Source organism: Myxocyprinus asiaticus, chromosome 28, assembly GCF_019703515.2.
Source record: "Myxocyprinus asiaticus isolate MX2 ecotype Aquarium Trade chromosome 28, UBuf_Myxa_2, whole genome shotgun sequence".
Lineage (NCBI taxonomy): Eukaryota > Metazoa > Chordata > Actinopteri > Cypriniformes > Catostomidae > Myxocyprinus > Myxocyprinus asiaticus.
In genome coordinates, this window is record NC_059371.1 from 29004503 (window position 1) to 29022513 (window position 18011).

The window sequence follows — 18011 nt, forward strand, 5'->3', positions numbered from 1 at the left end:
AGAGTTTTCGGCCATTAGGCCTGGGCAAATGTTGTTGGGGGTGGGTGGGGGGGGGGGGCATTTAGAAGGTAGCTCTGTAGCTTCCTCTTGAACATGGGCATGTAAGAGGTGCTCTGTAGCACCACCTTTTTCCACCTACAGTCACCAAAATTGGTATATGTATTGTTCTCATCAAGCCAACAACTTTCATAATTACAGTCATTAGCTCCGCCCAACAGGAAGTTGGCCATTTTTTATTTTATTTTTTTAAATGTCATGCTCTGAACTTTTAAACACCCCTCCTAGGGAATTCATGTGACAGTCACCAAATTTAGGCAACGTAATGCCAAGACATTGAAGATGCTAAATTGCGAACAGAATTTTGATATATTGAGCTGTGTTGCCATGGTGAGGCAATAAATTAATGGCGAAAAATGGGAAACCGGAAGTGCCTTATATCTTCTGTGTGCATTGTGTGATTTTAATGGAAATTCAGCTATATGTTTGGTAATGGGGGATGATCACATGGATGCGGCTATTATGGGTCATGGTGATAGCGCCACCAACTGGCAGCAGGAAGTATGGCAAGGGATATTTTATATTTTGTATAGTGTTGCCATTGCAACACATTAATTGTTATTATTTCTTCCTATATTTGGGTGTTTTTGAGCCACTTGGCCTGGTTAAAATTTCATGAAATTTTGCACACACATCGAGTCATTGGCCATTAGGGCTGGGCAAAAGTTCACGCATGGGTGTTTAAGGGGGGGCTCTGTAGTGCCCCCTTTTAAAATGGGCATGTAAGACTGCCTCTGTAGCATCCCATTTTCACCTACAGTCACCAGAATTGGTACATATATTGTTCTCATCAAGCTGAACAACTTTCATATATACAGTTATTATTCCGCCCAACAGGAATTTGGCCATTTCTTTTTTATTTTTTTTTTATTTTTTTTTATTGCAGGCTCTGAACTTTAAATACTCATCCTAGGTGATTCATGTGACTGTCACCAAATTAAGGCAACCGTAGGCCTATGCCAAGACATTGAAGATGCTAATTTGCGAGCAGATGTTTGATCAACGAATGGTGTTGCCATGGCAAAGCAATAAATTAATGGCAAAAAAATGGGATACAGGAAGTGTCTCATATATTTTGCGTGTATTGTGTGATTTAGATCAAAATTGAGCTGTGTGTTTGGTAATGGGGGCTGATCATATGATTACTGTGGGTCACGGTCAAAGCGCCACCAACTGGAAGCAGAAAGTTTGGCACTTACAACAGACTTTGAAATAGTCCTCTTACATTTACCCAAACCGCTTCTAAATTGTTAACAATGTCAAGACACTACTGATGTAAAATTGTGAAGGGATTCTTGATATCTTGAAAAGTTTTGTCATGGCAACAGATCAAAGTGCATGATGTTGTAGTGTATTCAGTTAAATTTAACATACTCAGCCATGTTTAATAATGCTTATGACATGAATGTGGCTATGGTGCGTCACGGTCATAGGGCATCCACCTGGCAACAATAGGTGTTCAAGAACTCAAGAGTAAGAGTTCAGAACTTGCCATTACACATTTATTTCTTTTGCCACACACATCGAAGTTGCTAACCATTATGTCTGAGCAAAAGGTAAGACATGATGTCTTGTTTACTCTACCAAATGCATGTGTCCATCATGCATTGTTTTCTGAAAGCCACCGGGTGGAAATGGACCCATTGTGCTTGGGCCCGTCATCGCTGTTTGCAGCTATATTTATAATTTTGTATTTTAATTACTAGTTTGGCAGGACATCATTTTATTCTAGTTTCATTAACGTTTGTTTTAGGTGCCAGTAGGAGTCGCCCTCTAAACTGTGCTTGCAGTATTTTCTAACAAAAGACAAGAACAGTATTTAAATAAGTTTGTCAAGGTGAAATGATTAACAAGTGCTCTGCTGGTTTCGTCCCTTTTGTTCTAGCCTCTGTGGATGAGACCTCTTCCAGTGCCTCTTGCTCCACAGAACCACAGACCAGACTGAGTCGCTCCTCACAGGTACCTGCAGTGCCTAATTTCACCTTTGCAATGAGCCATCACCATCATAACTAATTCTTAAATGCAGGACTCTCCAAGAATGGACGTCTACCTCAACTTTATCCAAAAGCACAGCACTCAACTCCTCAGAACATTTTACTTGTACTTCCCTTTCTCTTTAATGATGTCAACTGTGCAAATGATTCATCAGTGTAGTACTGAAAGCTGGTGTTATGAGTCAGATCAAGAAAGCCCCACAGAAAATGCTCACTCAATAAGTCACATAGGGATTTCCTGAGTTTGATGTATGATCAGATTCTAATCTGGTTATTTGCTTAGTGGATCATTAACAGTAAATGGACATGTATTATTTTCACCCTACTCTTTAACTTACTAGCTGTTGATTGCCAGTCTTTCTCTTTACACCCTGTTCTTCTCCTTAGTTTTCTGTGACTGTGCATTAAAGGAAAAGTTCACCCAAAAATAAAAATTCTCTAATTTTTCCACTTACCCTGATGCCATCCCAGATGTGGATGACTGACTGTCTTCAGCAGAACACAAATTAAGATTTTTAGAAAAATGTTGACGTTCTGTAGGTCCTTATAATGTAAGTAAATGGGTGCATCAGGCTGCTGGCTATTTGAGGGTCCAAAAGGCATATTTAGGCAGCATAAAAGTAATCCACACGATTCTAGTCGATCAATGTCTTCTGAAGCGATAGGTTGGTGTAAGAAACAAATCGATAATTAAAACGTTTTTAACTTTAAATCATTGTTTCCTGCCAGCACTGGGATGCTGTTTGAAATGAAATAACTCTTGTGTGACGTTCTCTGTTGTATACAAAGCACGCGCTTCCGACTTCTCGTGTGAACGCGCCATAGCGTTTACGTCACTGCGTCGACTGCTGGCAATAAGCGATTTTATTTTAAAGTTAATCATTTTAATTATCGATTTGTTTCTTACACCAACTTATCCATTTGCTTCAAAAGACATTAATTGATCAACTGGAGCCATGTGGATTAATTTATGCTGCCTAAATATGCTTTTTGGACCGTCAAAAAGCCAGCAGCCTAATGGCACCCGTTTACTTACATTATAAGGACCTACAGAGCTTCAACATTTTTCTAAAAATCTTAATTTGTGTTCTGCTGAAGAAAGACAGTCACACACATCTGGGATGGCATCAGGGTAACTAAATAGTGAGGGAATTTTCATTTTTGGATGAACTGTTCTTTTAAAGATTTAGTTTACCTAAGTTTAGAATTCTGTCATCATTTACTCATCTTTGTGTCATTAAAATATGGAATTACTTTTTCTGTTGAACTAGGATTGAAAAAAGTAAGATGAAAGTAACCATAAAACACCATAAAGTTTCATTAAAGTAGCCATGTGACTTGTGCACCAAGTGCTAAGTCTTTTGAAGCCATACAAAGGCTTTGTGATTAAACAAACCAAAGTTTAAGACATTACTCACTGAATATATTCCCCTCCGCTGTCATATCTCATCACACTTCTGTATATTCACGATCACTCAAGTGTCATGCAGTCATCAATCACAATTGGCCATGTCACATCGATAACACATTTAACTATTGAAATATTTTTGTTACAATACTCAGATAATCCCAAATATTCTCAACTTTTGTCAGATATAAAATGCTTTTCTATATTTTTCCTCATAAGAGCATGCTGTTGTTTTCCATGTCTGTGGAGGACCTGTATGTGTTACTGACAAATATCTCTTCCATTTCTCTTACAGTCAGGGAGACCGAGGAAGAAAGCAGTGATGATGCCCCGTGTAGTGCTCACTCCTCTCAAGGTCAACGGTGAACACGTCCCATCAGGTTACGATAGCTCTTTTTCTTGCTCGCTCTTCCCTTTCTGTTTTTCCCCCACTCTGCAGTGGTTTGTATACCTGCTCCCCCTGACTGTGGACGCTCTTTATCTCAGTGGCCTGACAGTGTTTGTAATTTTATGCACTGACACTCTCTAATCATTTATAGTGCAGTGTCCTCAAGGGCAGTTTTCCCACAGTTCCCTCCTGTTGGCAGTCTCCTCCTCTTTCTCTTGGTTAACTTTGCACTAAAACAGTATCTTTTCTAGAAGCCACTGATGTTTTTGTTACATGAACATCAATACCCACAGTGTGAAAGCAGTGTTTCTGGTTTGTCTTGTCAGCCCTGCTCTGTTCCCATTGGATATCCATTCACCCCTCTTCCTCTTTGTCTTTGTGCCTTGGGATATACATCCCTTTTGACTTTCGTGTTTTACGCACATGCCAAATCTTTGCCTGTCACTTTGGCCTCTTTAGTGCCACTAGCCTTTATGCCTTAGCTGCCCTACCCGCACTCACTCATTCTCAGAGAGTCTTACCAGCCTCCATCCTCCCCCTACCTTTACCCTCAGGAGCAGCGGGGAGGCGCAGGGAAGGCTCTAGGGGGGGTCCAGGCCCCACTCTCCGTGCCCGCTCCGAGCTGGGCTGGAAACGCACCCAGCACTTCAAGAGCATGCGTGGCCTTCGTTCAGGTACAGAGGATGAAAAACAAGGACCCATGTATTATTTATTACTCCCTAAGCTCACCACTGTCCCCCAGAACATTAGTAATTAACAATAGGAAAAACTCTTCACCCGCCCAAGGAATTACACTGAAGAAAACTTGTTGCTTTTAGCCTTTTACTTAAAGTAATGAAAAATAATGTGCCAGTTTATTCAATATTCAATATTCTAGCCAGCAATTAGGGCATCTGGAGAAAAAGTATGCAAATAAACAAATAGCCATTTTTCAGTTAGTGTTAGCATTTATTTTTCACATTGGATGGGTGGATGCAAAAGTGTGTGTGTTTATATGCAATATAATGTGTATTGACTGCAACAAATTACATCAGCAGTGACAAACCTCAAAGTAAAGGTATCATTTAGTACGTTTACATGCGCAGTTATAATCGAGCTACAGTGGGTTTTTGCCTAGTCTAGCTACAGTCATGATCTGTCTTTCCAAGTATGAGGAAGTGTTAAATAGACGTTATGTCACCTTTCGGAGCACACGCAAACTGCAGTGGCTAGTTGTTGTCCGATTAACGTATAAATGTGCTGGGCAAAGCTGAGCTACTTTCACATAATCTAGGTCTGTTAATCTGACTTTGCAAAATTCTGACTGGTATGATTCAATTGGACTAAAGCATTTACATGACGTAAAAAGATAAATTATAGTTTTGGACTGACATCGAAGTTTTAAAGTGCAAACATACTGAATATGTGCTAGTTACAATTTTAACGTTTACTCCATTGGCTCAAAACTCTGGAAAAGGCAGTTAAATGCTATCTTAAGTGGACACACTTTCAAACCTAGCTAGTATACTACAGAGCACATACCATAGTTGTCATTTCAGTTTTTTGTCAACGTTTTGTCCGTGTACCTGCCATGGAAGACCAGGTTTAAAAGCAATTATGTTTGAATTTCCTTGTGCTTTTAGGCAAGCTTTGTAGCATGCTTATGTAGGGGCTTTCTTTCATTCACTTGCTCCCTGACTGATGCAAAGCTCAATTGCCAAATAATTTAAAAACTTGTAACTCAGGTGGGACTTAAAATTATTTTTGCTTTATTGGATCTCTGCTTTAACAGACTCTGAATTGTAAAGATTTCCTAGCTCTTAATCATACATTCTTATATGTTCATTATCAACAGGTTAATCACATATTCACAGATATTGCATGTATCTGAGTGCACACCAAAGAAACTGTTCTGAAGAGAATACATGCATGTCTTCCTGCCATGCACAAATCCAAAGGTCGCATTTAGCCATGGTGTATACTTAATGCAGGACTGTTTTTACAGGTCCCATGAAGAGGAACAGAGGAGGAGTGGAAGTGGATTTTGAGACTCCAGGCTCCATCCTGGTCAACACCAACATTCGTGCTCTCATCAACACACGCACTTTTGCTGCTTTTCCCACTCACTCTCAGCAGCAACTCCTCCAGCTTCTCCCAGAGGTGGACAGACAGGTATGTGTTAAAGACTTCTTAATTTTACTGTCACCCATCTCTGTAAACTTCTCACTTAATTTCTAACCTTTTAATGCATAGGTTGGCCCTGATGGCCTTGCACGGCTAAGCAGCTCAGCCCTCAATAACGAATTCTTCACTCATGCCTCCCAGAGCTGGAAAGAGCGGCTAGCTGAGGGTAAGTTTCTGTTCTCCTACAGTTTATGAACAGAAATGAACAGAACATAAATTATAAAAGGGACCTAAAATGTTCCTCTGGACAATATGTTAATAATGGTAAATAAAATGAGAATATTTTTGCTTTCTCGAAGGCGAGTTCACACATGAGATGCAAGTTCGGTTCAGGCAAGAGATGGAGAAGGAGAAGAAAGTAGAGGCATGGAAGGAGAAATTCTTTGAGGAGTATCATGGTCAAAGGTTCGATAGCCTTTTAAGAATCTGTAAGTCTTTAAGTGTTAATGAAGCTGGTGTAGAAATTTGAATTAAATTGTTTAATTCTGTTTTATTTGTTTCTGTAGGTCTGGCTTGACTAGAGAGGAGGCATTAAAACTCACAATGAGTGATGCGGGAGATGTTGCAGGTGCTGTTCCAGACTCTGATTCTGCCACAGTGGCTACACCGAAAAGGCGAAGTGTTGGAAGAAGACGGAGGGAAGGCCGTATCAGACGCCGTTCACGAGCTGACCTTAGACGCAGAGCTCGTCGCACACTTTGCAAAACTACGACTGCAGTTGTACCACCTGCAGAACCAACGGAGAGCAGTGCAACCACAGATGTTGTACCGTCAGTTGCATCACCAGTCCCAGAAGATACAGTAGTTCAGGGAGAGGTGGTCCTTCAACCAGACCTTGGACTGGAAGCTCCAGCAGAAGACCTCTCTGCAGAGGCAGTCCCCTCCCCTGTTCCTGTACCTACCCCTCCTCCAGCCTCCACTAGCTCAACATGTGATGAACCAGAAGCCTCCACATGCCTGCTGCCTGAAGTGGCCGAACCAACTGTTGCATCCACCTCCTCGCCCTCCTCATCTTCCTCTTCAACATCATCATCATCGTCGCCCTCTTCATCTCCCTCCTCTGCCTCAGACAGACAGGCTTTTGCCGCAAGCTCGGACTCTTCTTCTTCCTCTTCCTCCTCCATGGCTGCTGTTGCTACAGACCCGCTTGATGACGGGGCTTCAGTCATTACAACTGGCACAGCAGGCACAGGTGCAAGCAGCAGGGAGAGCAGCCCAGCAGCCAGTCCCTCCACAGCAAGCCCAGCTCTTCAGCTCAAAGAGCAGAAGAGGAGGCCAGACGAGTCCCAGGCCTTTACCAGCTTTCCCGAGAAAAGGGCGCGGCTGGATGAGCGTCAGTCCTTTCGTAACACAGTTGACTGTGTGCACTCAGAAAAGCCACAACCTACAACAGAGGAGCCTAAAGTCCCGCCAATCCGGGTATGGTGGACACGTAATTTAAGATTAGTCAGATTGCTTAAAAATTTGTTAACCTTTCTTGTTGTAGTTATTTCAAAATAATGTCCAAGAAAGTAAACCTTGTCTCATGAGTTTCTTTTTCTCCCACCTCCCTAGATACAGCTCTCCCGGATCAAACCGCCCTGGGTCAAGGGGACGCCAACGTACCAAATCTGTCCCCGCATCGTGCCTCCCAGTGAAGGGTCGCGGCGCTGTGGGACGGGGGCGCGGACCCTGGCAGACATCAAAGCCCGTGCACAGCAAGCCCGTGCCCAGCGGGAAGCCGCTGCTGCTGTTGCAGCCTCTGGGGATGGGGGAGGGCCTGGGGGGAGCGGCCCGGGGGATGGTACTGGGATACCGGATCGCTCCAGCGGGAGGCGTTCAAGAGAGCACCCAGGTCCCATTGAACCTGGAGGAGGAGGAGGACGAGTTGATTTGGAGGAGCAGGAATCGCCTGCGAGCTCTCATTCATCTGGAGCACAACTACAGTTGTCCAGTGTAGATTCAACTGACAGGCCTCAAGCCTCAACCCCCCTAACTGCACCATCTCCATCCTCTGTGTCCTCAAACCCATCTCTGCCATCATCAGAGTCTCCAAAAACACTCACACTATCACCACCTGCAACTGACAGCCCTGTGTCTCAGGACCAGGTGGAGGAGATTTGTGGAGTGGAAGAGGTGACTGCCTGTCCAAGTGATAAAGCCTCAGAGCAGACCTTAGACACCCCAGTGCCTACGCCAAGTGAATCCGAGTCTTTTTGCAGTCACCAAGAGGGGAGAGCTGAGGAGACAGAGTCCAGTGAGAGTAGAACAACTACGCCTGTTTGCACATCAGCATCAAATGATGCCATTTCTTTAGTCCCCACCTCTATACCAGACTCGCTGCCAAGATTTGGTGCCCAGGGCGTGGATGTCATCAGGACCCTGGCAGCAGCTTCTCAACCCTGGGAAGGTGAACAGAATGGTGTGGAGCATCACCCAGGGACAACTGGTGTTATCCAGCATGGCTCAGACTTGAAAATACCCAAAGAGATGCTTGTTACTGTCCGAAATGGATGGGTAGAAGGTAGTGAACAGCATTCCATGAGAGAGGGGTTGTTACCAGAACATAAGAATGGTGGGGGTGATACCGATGCCAAATATGAATCAGGCTCTCTACCTTGTCTACCAGGAAATGCTGCAGACGAAGACACTGGAGCACACAGTGATTCAACAGAGACTGCATCAGACTTTGAAAATGAAATTCAAGATGACGAAGCAGTAGACTGGCATGGAACACGGATTGATAGTAACAGCATACAATCTCTGAATACAAAATCGCAGAGTCAACCTGTTATTCAGACCTCAAGTCGGTTTGCTTCATCAATGTTGAGTCCTCCCCAACACCAGCAACCAGTCATACAGGCCCATGTTTCTAACCCCACCCACACTCAAACTGTCATCCAGGCTCGCTTCCCTAATGGTGTGCCAAACCAGACAGTCATTCAGCCTCAAATGCAGCATACAATCCATACCCTTGCTATAAACCATGCTCATGACCAGACTGCTACTGCACCCCCTCAAGCCCAAGTGCAAGCATATCTCCCACAGGCAGAAAGGGACCAAAGCAGAAATCTACGGCTGAATGATAACAGCAATGGTGTGAAGCTCTTTGTCCCAACAGAAGATGAAAACAAAACTCTCAGCAGAGGGCCTGCAGAGGATTTTGGACTAAAAAATTCTCCAGTTCCTCCAGTTGGCAGAAGAGTCTCTACTCAAGGCTCAACTCGACCAGTTTCCTCAGTAGAGGCCAACAATCCTCTTGTCACCCAGCTTCTTCAAGGTAGCTTACCTTTAGAGAAGGTTTTACCCCAGCCTCACTCAGTCAGCAAACTTGAAATTAACAGACTTCCAGGTGCCCCTGCGGGAAACGCAGCAAATCGCCAACCTGGAGGACCTCCAAGAAACTTGGGTCAACGATTTAGAGGCACATCTGAGATGGGAGGGTCTATTGAACCTGGTGGCTCTGACTTTCAGAACAAAGGCCCATCAGCTCGCGTATCTCCTGGACCTAGTCGGAACTTTGGTTCTTCCTCACCAGGTTCTGCTCAGTCACGAATGGCGTGCTTGTTTGAGGAAGCTAGCCCAAGATCAACAAATGTTCAAATCAGTTCTCAACAACCAGGAGGTCCAGTGCCCCCAGGAGCGGTACCTGTGATAACACCCCTCCCCTCAAACTCCGTTGCCAGGACCTCAATGGAAATTAACTCTCAAAATGCTCCAGTTTATGAATCAGCTGTCATTAAAGAGCACCCTGGATCTCAGCCTCCACGGGGTGAAACTCCACAGAGGTCTGCTGGGTTTCAACAGCATCCAAACAATCTCTCCCAGTCTATGTGTAGAACTACACCTGATGCTCCCTCACCTCCAAACAGTGACCTTTGTCCCTATGAGGTTGTACCTACTGTTAAGATTAACTGGCGCCCAACCAAACCCCAACCACCTCAACCTCGGACATATCAGCAACAGCTCTCCCCTGTAGCTACAGTAAAGAATGAAGTCGCCTCACGCCCTTCGTGCCAACAAGCTCTTACCAAAAACTCACCTGCTCCTATCAGTGGTGGCAATACTTCTGTTGTAATAACCAAAAAGGAGCCTCTGAGCTCTCTGGACAGTTTTCATGGTGGTGGTGGAGCTATGGAAGGACTGCTAAATATGGAAATGTCTCTTGCCAGAATGGCCAAAAAGGAGCAAATTAAGAACTCTTATGGCCGCCAAACAGACACCTCAGCCTCCCCTGTCTCCTCCTGCCCTTCCTCATCTGCCTCTAATCTCCCTTATCAGCTATATGGCAAGCTACCAAAACTAAAGCAGAGTGGGGTCAGTGGGGGGTCCTCCACCAGCTTCAGTTACACGGCTAATGTTTCTGTTGTGGACGGTAGTGGCTTCTCCCGTAGTTTAGCTGATGGTGTGCTGCAGCTAAGGCCACGTATGAGTGTCAGCAGTGCAGGAGGCCAGAAGTCTACGCTTAGCATTCAGGCATTTGCAGACAGTGCTGCAGAGGAAGTGGCTCTGAAGTGTTCCTGCCGACTTAAGGCCATGATCATGTGCCAAGGCTGCGGTGCTTTCTGCCATGATGATTGCATTGGCCCCTCTAAACTCTGTGTGTCATGTCTGGTGGTCAGATAGTTTGTTGCAGCTCCTCAAAACCGAGCCTATAGGTCAGAGCAAATGCTTTGGCCACTCTTGACATTCTAGCCCCTTGCCAGTGGTTAGAAACCACAGGAAGTCTTGGACTAATGTGAGCAAAGATTAGGCAGGCCAGATGTTTTTTGATGGGCCAGGCAATACAGTAGGGCTGGAAGATAACTTGTAAGATAAAATTCAGTCTGTATTTTGTTGCATATTTTTTCTATTGCTGTTATAATGGTGTTATTATTATGATTATTATTATTATTATTATTATTACACATTATTATTATTATTATTATTATTATTGGTATTATTATGGGAATTTACATGGCACGGTTGATTGTCAATTGTGCCTCCCCCCCCCCCCCCCAACAAAACATTTACCTCATCTATTTGACACCAGTCATTAGTTCAGTGTGAAAATGGTGGTGTTCTTGTTTGTTTTCTTCTCTTGATTACTCTGAAGAGAGCTTTGGGAGTATTTTGTGTGTAATGTCTTGCAAAGAAATATTTTTTTAATCATTAAACAAGAAAATTACATTTCTGTTATTTTGTAAGTGCTTTCTTTTTGTTTTCATTTTTATTTTCTTATAGTGAAGTCCAGTGTGTACTTGGCAGTTAAGCACAGTATTCAAATCTAATAAAGCTAAAGTGAGCATATTTTCTCTTATCTCATTTAACTGAGGGTGAAGTGGACCACAGGGTTGTTGTTTTTTTAATATTCCATTTGCTCTAGTGTCGATTTTATGATTAGCATATAGCAAAAAAACATATCTTGGTATTTGTTTCCTCAGCATGTGCAGAAAATATTTGTTTTAGTGAAAAATGTCATGTCTTCAGCTCTCATTAAAATTGAAATCTTGGATTTAATATCTGTCCCACACATGAGCCAAAGCAGTATTTAATCACTTTATTTAATTTTTATATTAAATGGTTGTAGAAAGTCTAGAAACTACAGTCTCTATTTTTGCTTCAGACTACTGTATATCCATAATGTTATGGTTTATGTTCCCCAGACACAGGGCACATAAAAAGAAGGTAGACTGCCTCACACAACTAATTTTGGACCCTTTGGTGTTTGCTACATTTGGCACACACTTAATGGCTACAAAAATATATTTGTTTGCCACATTTGAATGATAATGGGCTGTGGTTAATAAGCTAATTTAATGTTGCAAAACATTTTAATCACCTAACATTCCATCACTGTGAGAGTGATCACTTTGTAAACTTTAGGTTGGATAGATGACAGCTCAAGCTAGGATATGACCTTTTGCCCTTTTCTAATATTAAATATTTTTTTTAATTAAGTGTTTGGTCATGACTGCAACAATATAAAGGTTCAATCACACTATCAGTGCATCCAACATCACAGGACAAAGCGCACATCAAGGTGTAAGCATAATTATGTGCACCGTTGTATCTCTATACATAATACACAAGTAACTCAATACATAACTATATACCTTCTGAGTATCAAAACAAAACCCCTGATATCAGTACAAACCCAAGAATTAGTAAAACACCTCAGATAATCAAAGTATATCTTGAATTTTCAGAAACTTTGTGAGACAATGTTGGGCAAACACCTTTTTTTTTTAAAACCTGCCTCTGTATTTGCACACAAAATGTGTCAGATGGCACACATTTACACATTTGGTTTTACAAATCCTTACACCATAAGAAAATATTGGGCTATAACGGCTTCTATGTTAATACGTACAGACACAATTTTACTTTCTCAAAAATAAGCACAGATGCCAAGAGATTTTTGAGAAAAGAATACAATGCATATTTAATATACTGTATGATTAGCCATTGATCTTGTCTGTTTGAAAAAGCCATCCACAAATAAATCAATTTCACTTTTCATTTGTTTGATTCTATAGTGTAATGTTTTGTTCTCTTGACTCTAAATCCAGACATGATGTTATAAAATGTATGTGTGTCTCTCAGTCAAATAATTTTGAATAATGTAAAAGAACAGAGTGGTACAATCTTATAGGTAAGGCGGCCAGGACAGTGTGGTTGTTACCTTGAAACTTCATATTAATTAAAGAGATATTTCACCCAAAAATATTAATTCTCTTATAGTTAAATCACCCTCATGTCATTCCAAACCTGTCTGACTATCTTTCTTTTTTTCTTCTTCTTTATTTTTTGGGTTGTTTCTCACCAAAACCTATTGCCTTCAGAAGACTTAGAATACGATGCCAGAGCTGATCCGATAATGAACTTATATTATTTGATTTGGTGAAAAAAAAAAAATTATTTTTTATTTTTTAAGCTTTAGTGAGGCACTATCCACTGCCACTGTATTGAGAAGATGGTCTGCGATATTCCTTGAAACATCTAATTTTGTGTCCCACGTGAGACATTTTTAGTTATAAATAACATGAGGGCAAGTAGATTATGACATAATTTTAATTTTTGTATAAACTATCCCTTTAAGAGAAGCTGGCAATAAGAAATGATGACTTGATTTTTTTTTAAATAAAATAGGTGACTAAACAGCCATGGATTCTTGACAGTGGTTGATAGTGACAGTGTAAGGTACCTGTGAGTAGTTGTAACTTAAGACTATGTGGTAAGTGGGGTCTACTTCTCTCTGTAGTAAAGAACATAAATCTTGAGAGGCTCTGGCAAAGGCAGACTGAGTATCCTCTCCCTCAAAAGGTTTACTGGAGTCTCTATCACCAAAACACTGCCCTCTTTTCTCCTCCCATCCTCTTTCTCCTCCCCTTGTTCACAAACCCTCCTGCAGTCTTCATCTTCATCCTCATTGTCTGTCGATGACTGGTTGTTGTTGTTATCCATGGGTCCAGCGATCATGCGGCTCATGAATAAATAACTATTGGTAAGTAGAGCGGAATCGTGGTGCTCCCATTTTTGCTTCAAGTGATTTCTCTGCTTGAATGCAGTTCTCATGAGTAGGGCCAAGGATCCAGACCCAGCTTTCTTTAGACTGTGACGAATGGTGATACGTGCCAAATCCTGGAGACTCCGCACCTCAAATATGACAGCTGGGTAATAAACAACACATACAGACAATGGGCCTCATTCATGAAACAAACAAACACATAAAAAATGTGTGAAAATTGTTCATAATACTACACTAATGTAAATTGTTGCATCAGTCTTGTTTAATGAATGAAGCCCAATTTGCACCTTAAACAAAGGTTTATCATTGCTTGAAACAGATATTCACAGTTTGAAACTTTTAGACTGAATTCAAGCATATACACGGATCTCGTAACATTGTACTGTAGTATACACTACGTGTAGACCAATTCCAATAGGTGACTTACGTAGGGACACTGCTCTAGGGTTGCCATTTTCCCTGTGTTTAGGGAGCACAAGTGGTGCGAAGGACACAGCGATTATCTTTCTCGTCTCCCATGTGTTGTATCCTGTCCGAGTAATTTTAGTGAGCTAGAACAAATAAGAAACATATTGACCAACAAATATCTCTCTTGGATTACCTGAGGTCAAGTGTGTTGTAAAGACTGGTTTGAGTTTTGATTACTCACCTTTTCTTCCAGTGGCAGTACTAAGATACCCCCAACTTTCAACAACTTCTTCATATATTCTTCATGTTCCTTCTGGACTCCAGCGCCACAGTAAACCCTGTCATACTGCCTAATTTCCGGGGCAATTTCCAGACAGTTTCCCACCACAAAGCAGGGCTCACAGAATTCAAACCTAGAGCAAAAAGATCTCCATAACCAGTGTCTCAGATACAGAAATGATAGACCATTTTTCATTCTAGAAAAGGGAGTGAGTGTGTAGACACATTTTTATAACAAAAGATAAACTTACTGCACCTGTCAAAACTATCACTTGTCTTAATGAAGAAGTCCAGCTTCTGGTAAGCATACTCTATAACATCTTCATGTAATTCAACACCATGATTAACACCAAATGGCCCTGAAACAGATTAAGTCAATGATCACATAGCAAGTACAACCATTAATTTGTTACTGCAACAACAAACCTAAAAAAAAAAAATAATAATAATTATAATAATAATAATGCCACCATATGTTTAAAACATCACTCTGATTCCAGCTGGTCAGCTGATCAGGTCAGCAGTGTCATTGTCAATGTGATTTGTAAACTACCTTTAAATTAGCCAAAATAAGCAGAACAAAACTACAGCTTCCAGATTCTGTATTAACTGACCCAATATAAGTCCCACCATTGTGCTAAGATAGCCTGTGCCACTGCCCAGGTTGAGGAAGGACAGGCCAGGCTGCAGGTCTAGGGCCTCCATCACCTCAGAGTAGATGCAGGGTGCAGAGAGATGGATGTTGCCATGTCTCCAGGCCAGGTCCTTGTATGCACTGTCACGGAATTCCTCTAGATAGTAGTCAGCACGATCAATGGCCCTAAAGGCATGTTCAACCAGATCAGAGCGAATGTATTGGGCCTCTTTAAGGTTGTCAATCAACTCGTCATTGTCGTCCCCAGCACTGACTGCACCTCCCATTTTAGCTCTCTGTTAGGGGGGAAACAGAAGGAGAAAAAGGAAGGAATATACAGTAAGTGTGCACATAAATTTGGAAACATTCTTCATATTTATTTGTGATTTGAGAAGTTCATAAAGCTGAGTTGATCAACATCCATGTTTCTTGTTTGTTGTGGTACTCTAAAAAATAAATCTTCATATATATTTATACAAATTTAAAAAACTTTGACCCAAGCCCTGTGATTTCAAGCAACAGTCCTGGTAAGATCTGAATATTTTCTCGGTTTTTGATGCAAAATCTTTTGGCATCCCAGAGATAACACCTGGAGCTAAATCATGATTAATAACGTTTAAACAGGAATAAGCAATTTCATAAAAAATTTGGTTGAAAATCTCAATTTAAAGGGAACTTATTCCAAAAATGACAAAAAATGTATTTTGTATGCCTCCAAAACATTCACTTTTTACTATTTAACAACTAAATAACCTCGCCATTTTAGCAATTACATTTAACCAACTGGTCGTCACAAGGTAATTTTTCATGAATGTATGATGTCAGTTCCCCTCAAGTTCACACATGTGTCCTAGCAGAGCAACCAGAGTTCTAGGCTAGTTCATCACATTAAAGATGCATTCAGACATTTTTTAATATGTCCTCTTAGATTGCACTGACACCCAGGGCATGGATCCAGCATCATTCAGATCAATGCAATAGTTTTTAATTACTGGTGGCATTGTTGAAATTCACTATTCATGGTCACCCAGGATTAATTAAATCCAAGCGTGAAAGTGTCCAATAACAGGGCGGTTACTGAGATTAAGCGAAAAGTATTTGGCTGGTCATGTGATCCTAACATGGCAGCCCCCATGAGGGGACCCTCTCCAAGTAAAATAAAACAGTTTTTATAAGGTTACTGACATGACTTCATCTCATGTGAGTGCTCATGATTTTATACATATGTTTCAAAATTACAAATAATTTCTTAGAAGTAAAACAATTTAAATGATAGGGAAAACCTTTAACTATGAACTTATACTAAGTTGACAAAAAGCTGCAGAAATACTTTTTGTCTTAATTTATTTGTCTTCAAGTTTGGTTTCATATCCATTTTGTATATCCAGTGGTATTCATTCAATGGCAAAATTGTCAAAATCCTTTCGGGTTAAACAAAACTGCAAATATGTAAATAATACTTCAGTTAACGTATGGTGGCGCTGTGCCGCTTTTCTGGAAAGTTAAAGCTTCCCCAGAGACGCTCTGGCAGAAACTATAGATGTGAGAAACGTTCCCCACCAATCACCGCTCGTTCAATGCAGCTGCGCCATTTGCTGACGAACGCTTATTATTGTGCACTGCCACATGTTTTGGTGAACATCCGGGCATTCTTTAAAATACAGTTAGACATGAAGTAATAAATGAAATCTCAGTATATAAAATAATCATATGACGTTATTGTGCATGCTATAGTTTGGCATCATATCATTTACTAACCTAGAATTTATCATTATATCACCAAGTCACAATGAAACTGTAGTACAGTGATCACGACTCATAATAATCGCCTTACCTGCGAAAAAGTAGTCAAAATGAAGGGGGGGGGGGTCAAGGGAAACACCCCGACGATCAACAGTCGACCAAGCTGAATCTCCTGACTGAACAACTCAAACTACGGTCTGTCGATGCTCTCCATTCGGTTTAATGTCTCCTGTTGTTTCCAAACTGTCTCGGTTTCTTCCCATAAACGTTCACTGCGAGCTGCGCGTGATGTAAATATTGGCCAGCTGACTCAGTGACGTCACACACACAAACAAAGATATGGGCCATGGAGCACATGGAGTCCTGTACTAGCCATAATATTATTTTATGACATTCATAATCTCCCGTATTATTGGCCTTGATAAGTAGCCTATTTAGAAATGGTGCATTAAAAAAAAATGTGAGCACATTATAATAATCTGATGTAAATTCTAAGTCGTTTATATGAAAACTGAAGACTGGGCTTGATAGAAATGTAGTCAAAATGCAAATACAACCCTTATTAAGCTTTCAGAATTTAAATTAGTTGTATTAAAATTAGGGCTGTCGATTTAACGCATTAATTCAGTTTGATTAATTATATAACAAATAACGAGTTAAAAAAAAAACGCAATTAATCATGTACCCAGGCGGTAATGAAGATTCCTGAGAAATTCAAGCTTGAAGTACCACCTGTTTTCTCCAGGGGCCGTAATCGAAACTTCAGCTGGATAGACAATGCGCAGCTTATACAGAGAACAAACCTTCCCTTCAGCAGAAAACACAAGACCAGGATGCGTTATTGCGTTCAAGCCCAGCTTGATGGAGTGCAAATCCGAACCAAGACGTGAGTAGTGGTGGCTTAGTGGGCTAAAGCACATAACTGGTAATCAGAAGGTTGCTGGTTCAATACCCACAGCCATCACCATTGTGTCCTTGAGCAAGGCACTTAACTTCAGGTTGCTCCAGGGGGATTGTCCCTGTAATAAGTGCCCTGTAAGTCGCTTTGGATAAAAGCGTCTGCCAAATGCATAAGTGTAAAAGACGTGTTTTTCTAAGTATTAAACTATATTATAGCGACCTAAAAAATTTGGTATGTTTATGATGCGAAGCAACCAAAGTGAGATGCTCCAAAAGCGTCTGGCGCAGGTGCACATTTCGTCCTTAGACAAGCCTTCATAATAAATCTCTGACTGATTGACAAATTCACTTGTAAAATGGATTGCTGTGAACTGTAGGCTTATGATTGGCTTTTGTTCAATAATATGCAAATAAACAATACATTGGATTCTAAAGCCGCTTTTTGTATTGTCTTATCAATGCTTAACTCCTCTGCCACAATAATGTAATGTAGATATAAACTTTATAATTATTTAATCATTATTGAATTATTGTTATTTGAGGAGCTT

At 41.2% G+C, this 18011-nt stretch overlaps 2 protein-coding genes across 4 annotated transcripts in view; one reads left to right on the forward strand and one right to left on the reverse strand.

Moving 5' to 3' along the window:
* asxl1 (ASXL transcriptional regulator 1) overlaps nucleotides 1-12488 on the forward strand; it is a 54798-nt gene extending 42310 nt beyond the window's left edge. For 2 of the 3 annotated variants that reach the window (XM_051659948.1, XM_051659949.1), the window contains 8 exons: nucleotides 1943-2016; nucleotides 3755-3839; nucleotides 4402-4521; nucleotides 5832-5998; nucleotides 6080-6176; nucleotides 6310-6415; nucleotides 6517-7429; nucleotides 7565-12488. In XM_051659948.1, coding sequence (XP_051515908.1) covers nucleotides 1943-2016; nucleotides 3755-3839; nucleotides 4402-4521; nucleotides 5832-5998; nucleotides 6080-6176; nucleotides 6310-6415; nucleotides 6517-7429; nucleotides 7565-10615 — 4613 coding nt within the window. In that variant the 3' untranslated portion in view covers nucleotides 10616-12488. The remainder of the gene's footprint in view (nucleotides 1-1942; nucleotides 2017-3754; nucleotides 3840-4401; nucleotides 4522-5831; nucleotides 5999-6079; nucleotides 6177-6309; nucleotides 6416-6516; nucleotides 7430-7564) is intronic. The other variant, XM_051659950.1, reaches the window with a different exon arrangement.
* Nucleotides 12489-12640: 152 nt separating this feature from the next.
* On the reverse strand, nucleotides 12641-16851 carry LOC127418983 (protein-L-isoaspartate O-methyltransferase domain-containing protein 2-like). Its single transcript, XM_051659951.1, has 6 exons — nucleotides 16655-16851; nucleotides 14801-15116; nucleotides 14443-14545; nucleotides 14149-14320; nucleotides 13927-14050; nucleotides 12641-13641 (listed from the first exon to the last, which is right to left on the reverse strand). Exons 2-6 carry the CDS (start codon nucleotides 15105-15107, stop codon nucleotides 13217-13219), a joined length of 1131 nt encoding a protein of 376 aa, XP_051515911.1. The 5' UTR covers nucleotides 15108-15116; nucleotides 16655-16851; the 3' UTR covers nucleotides 12641-13216.
* Between the last annotated feature and the right edge of the window lie 1160 nt (nucleotides 16852-18011).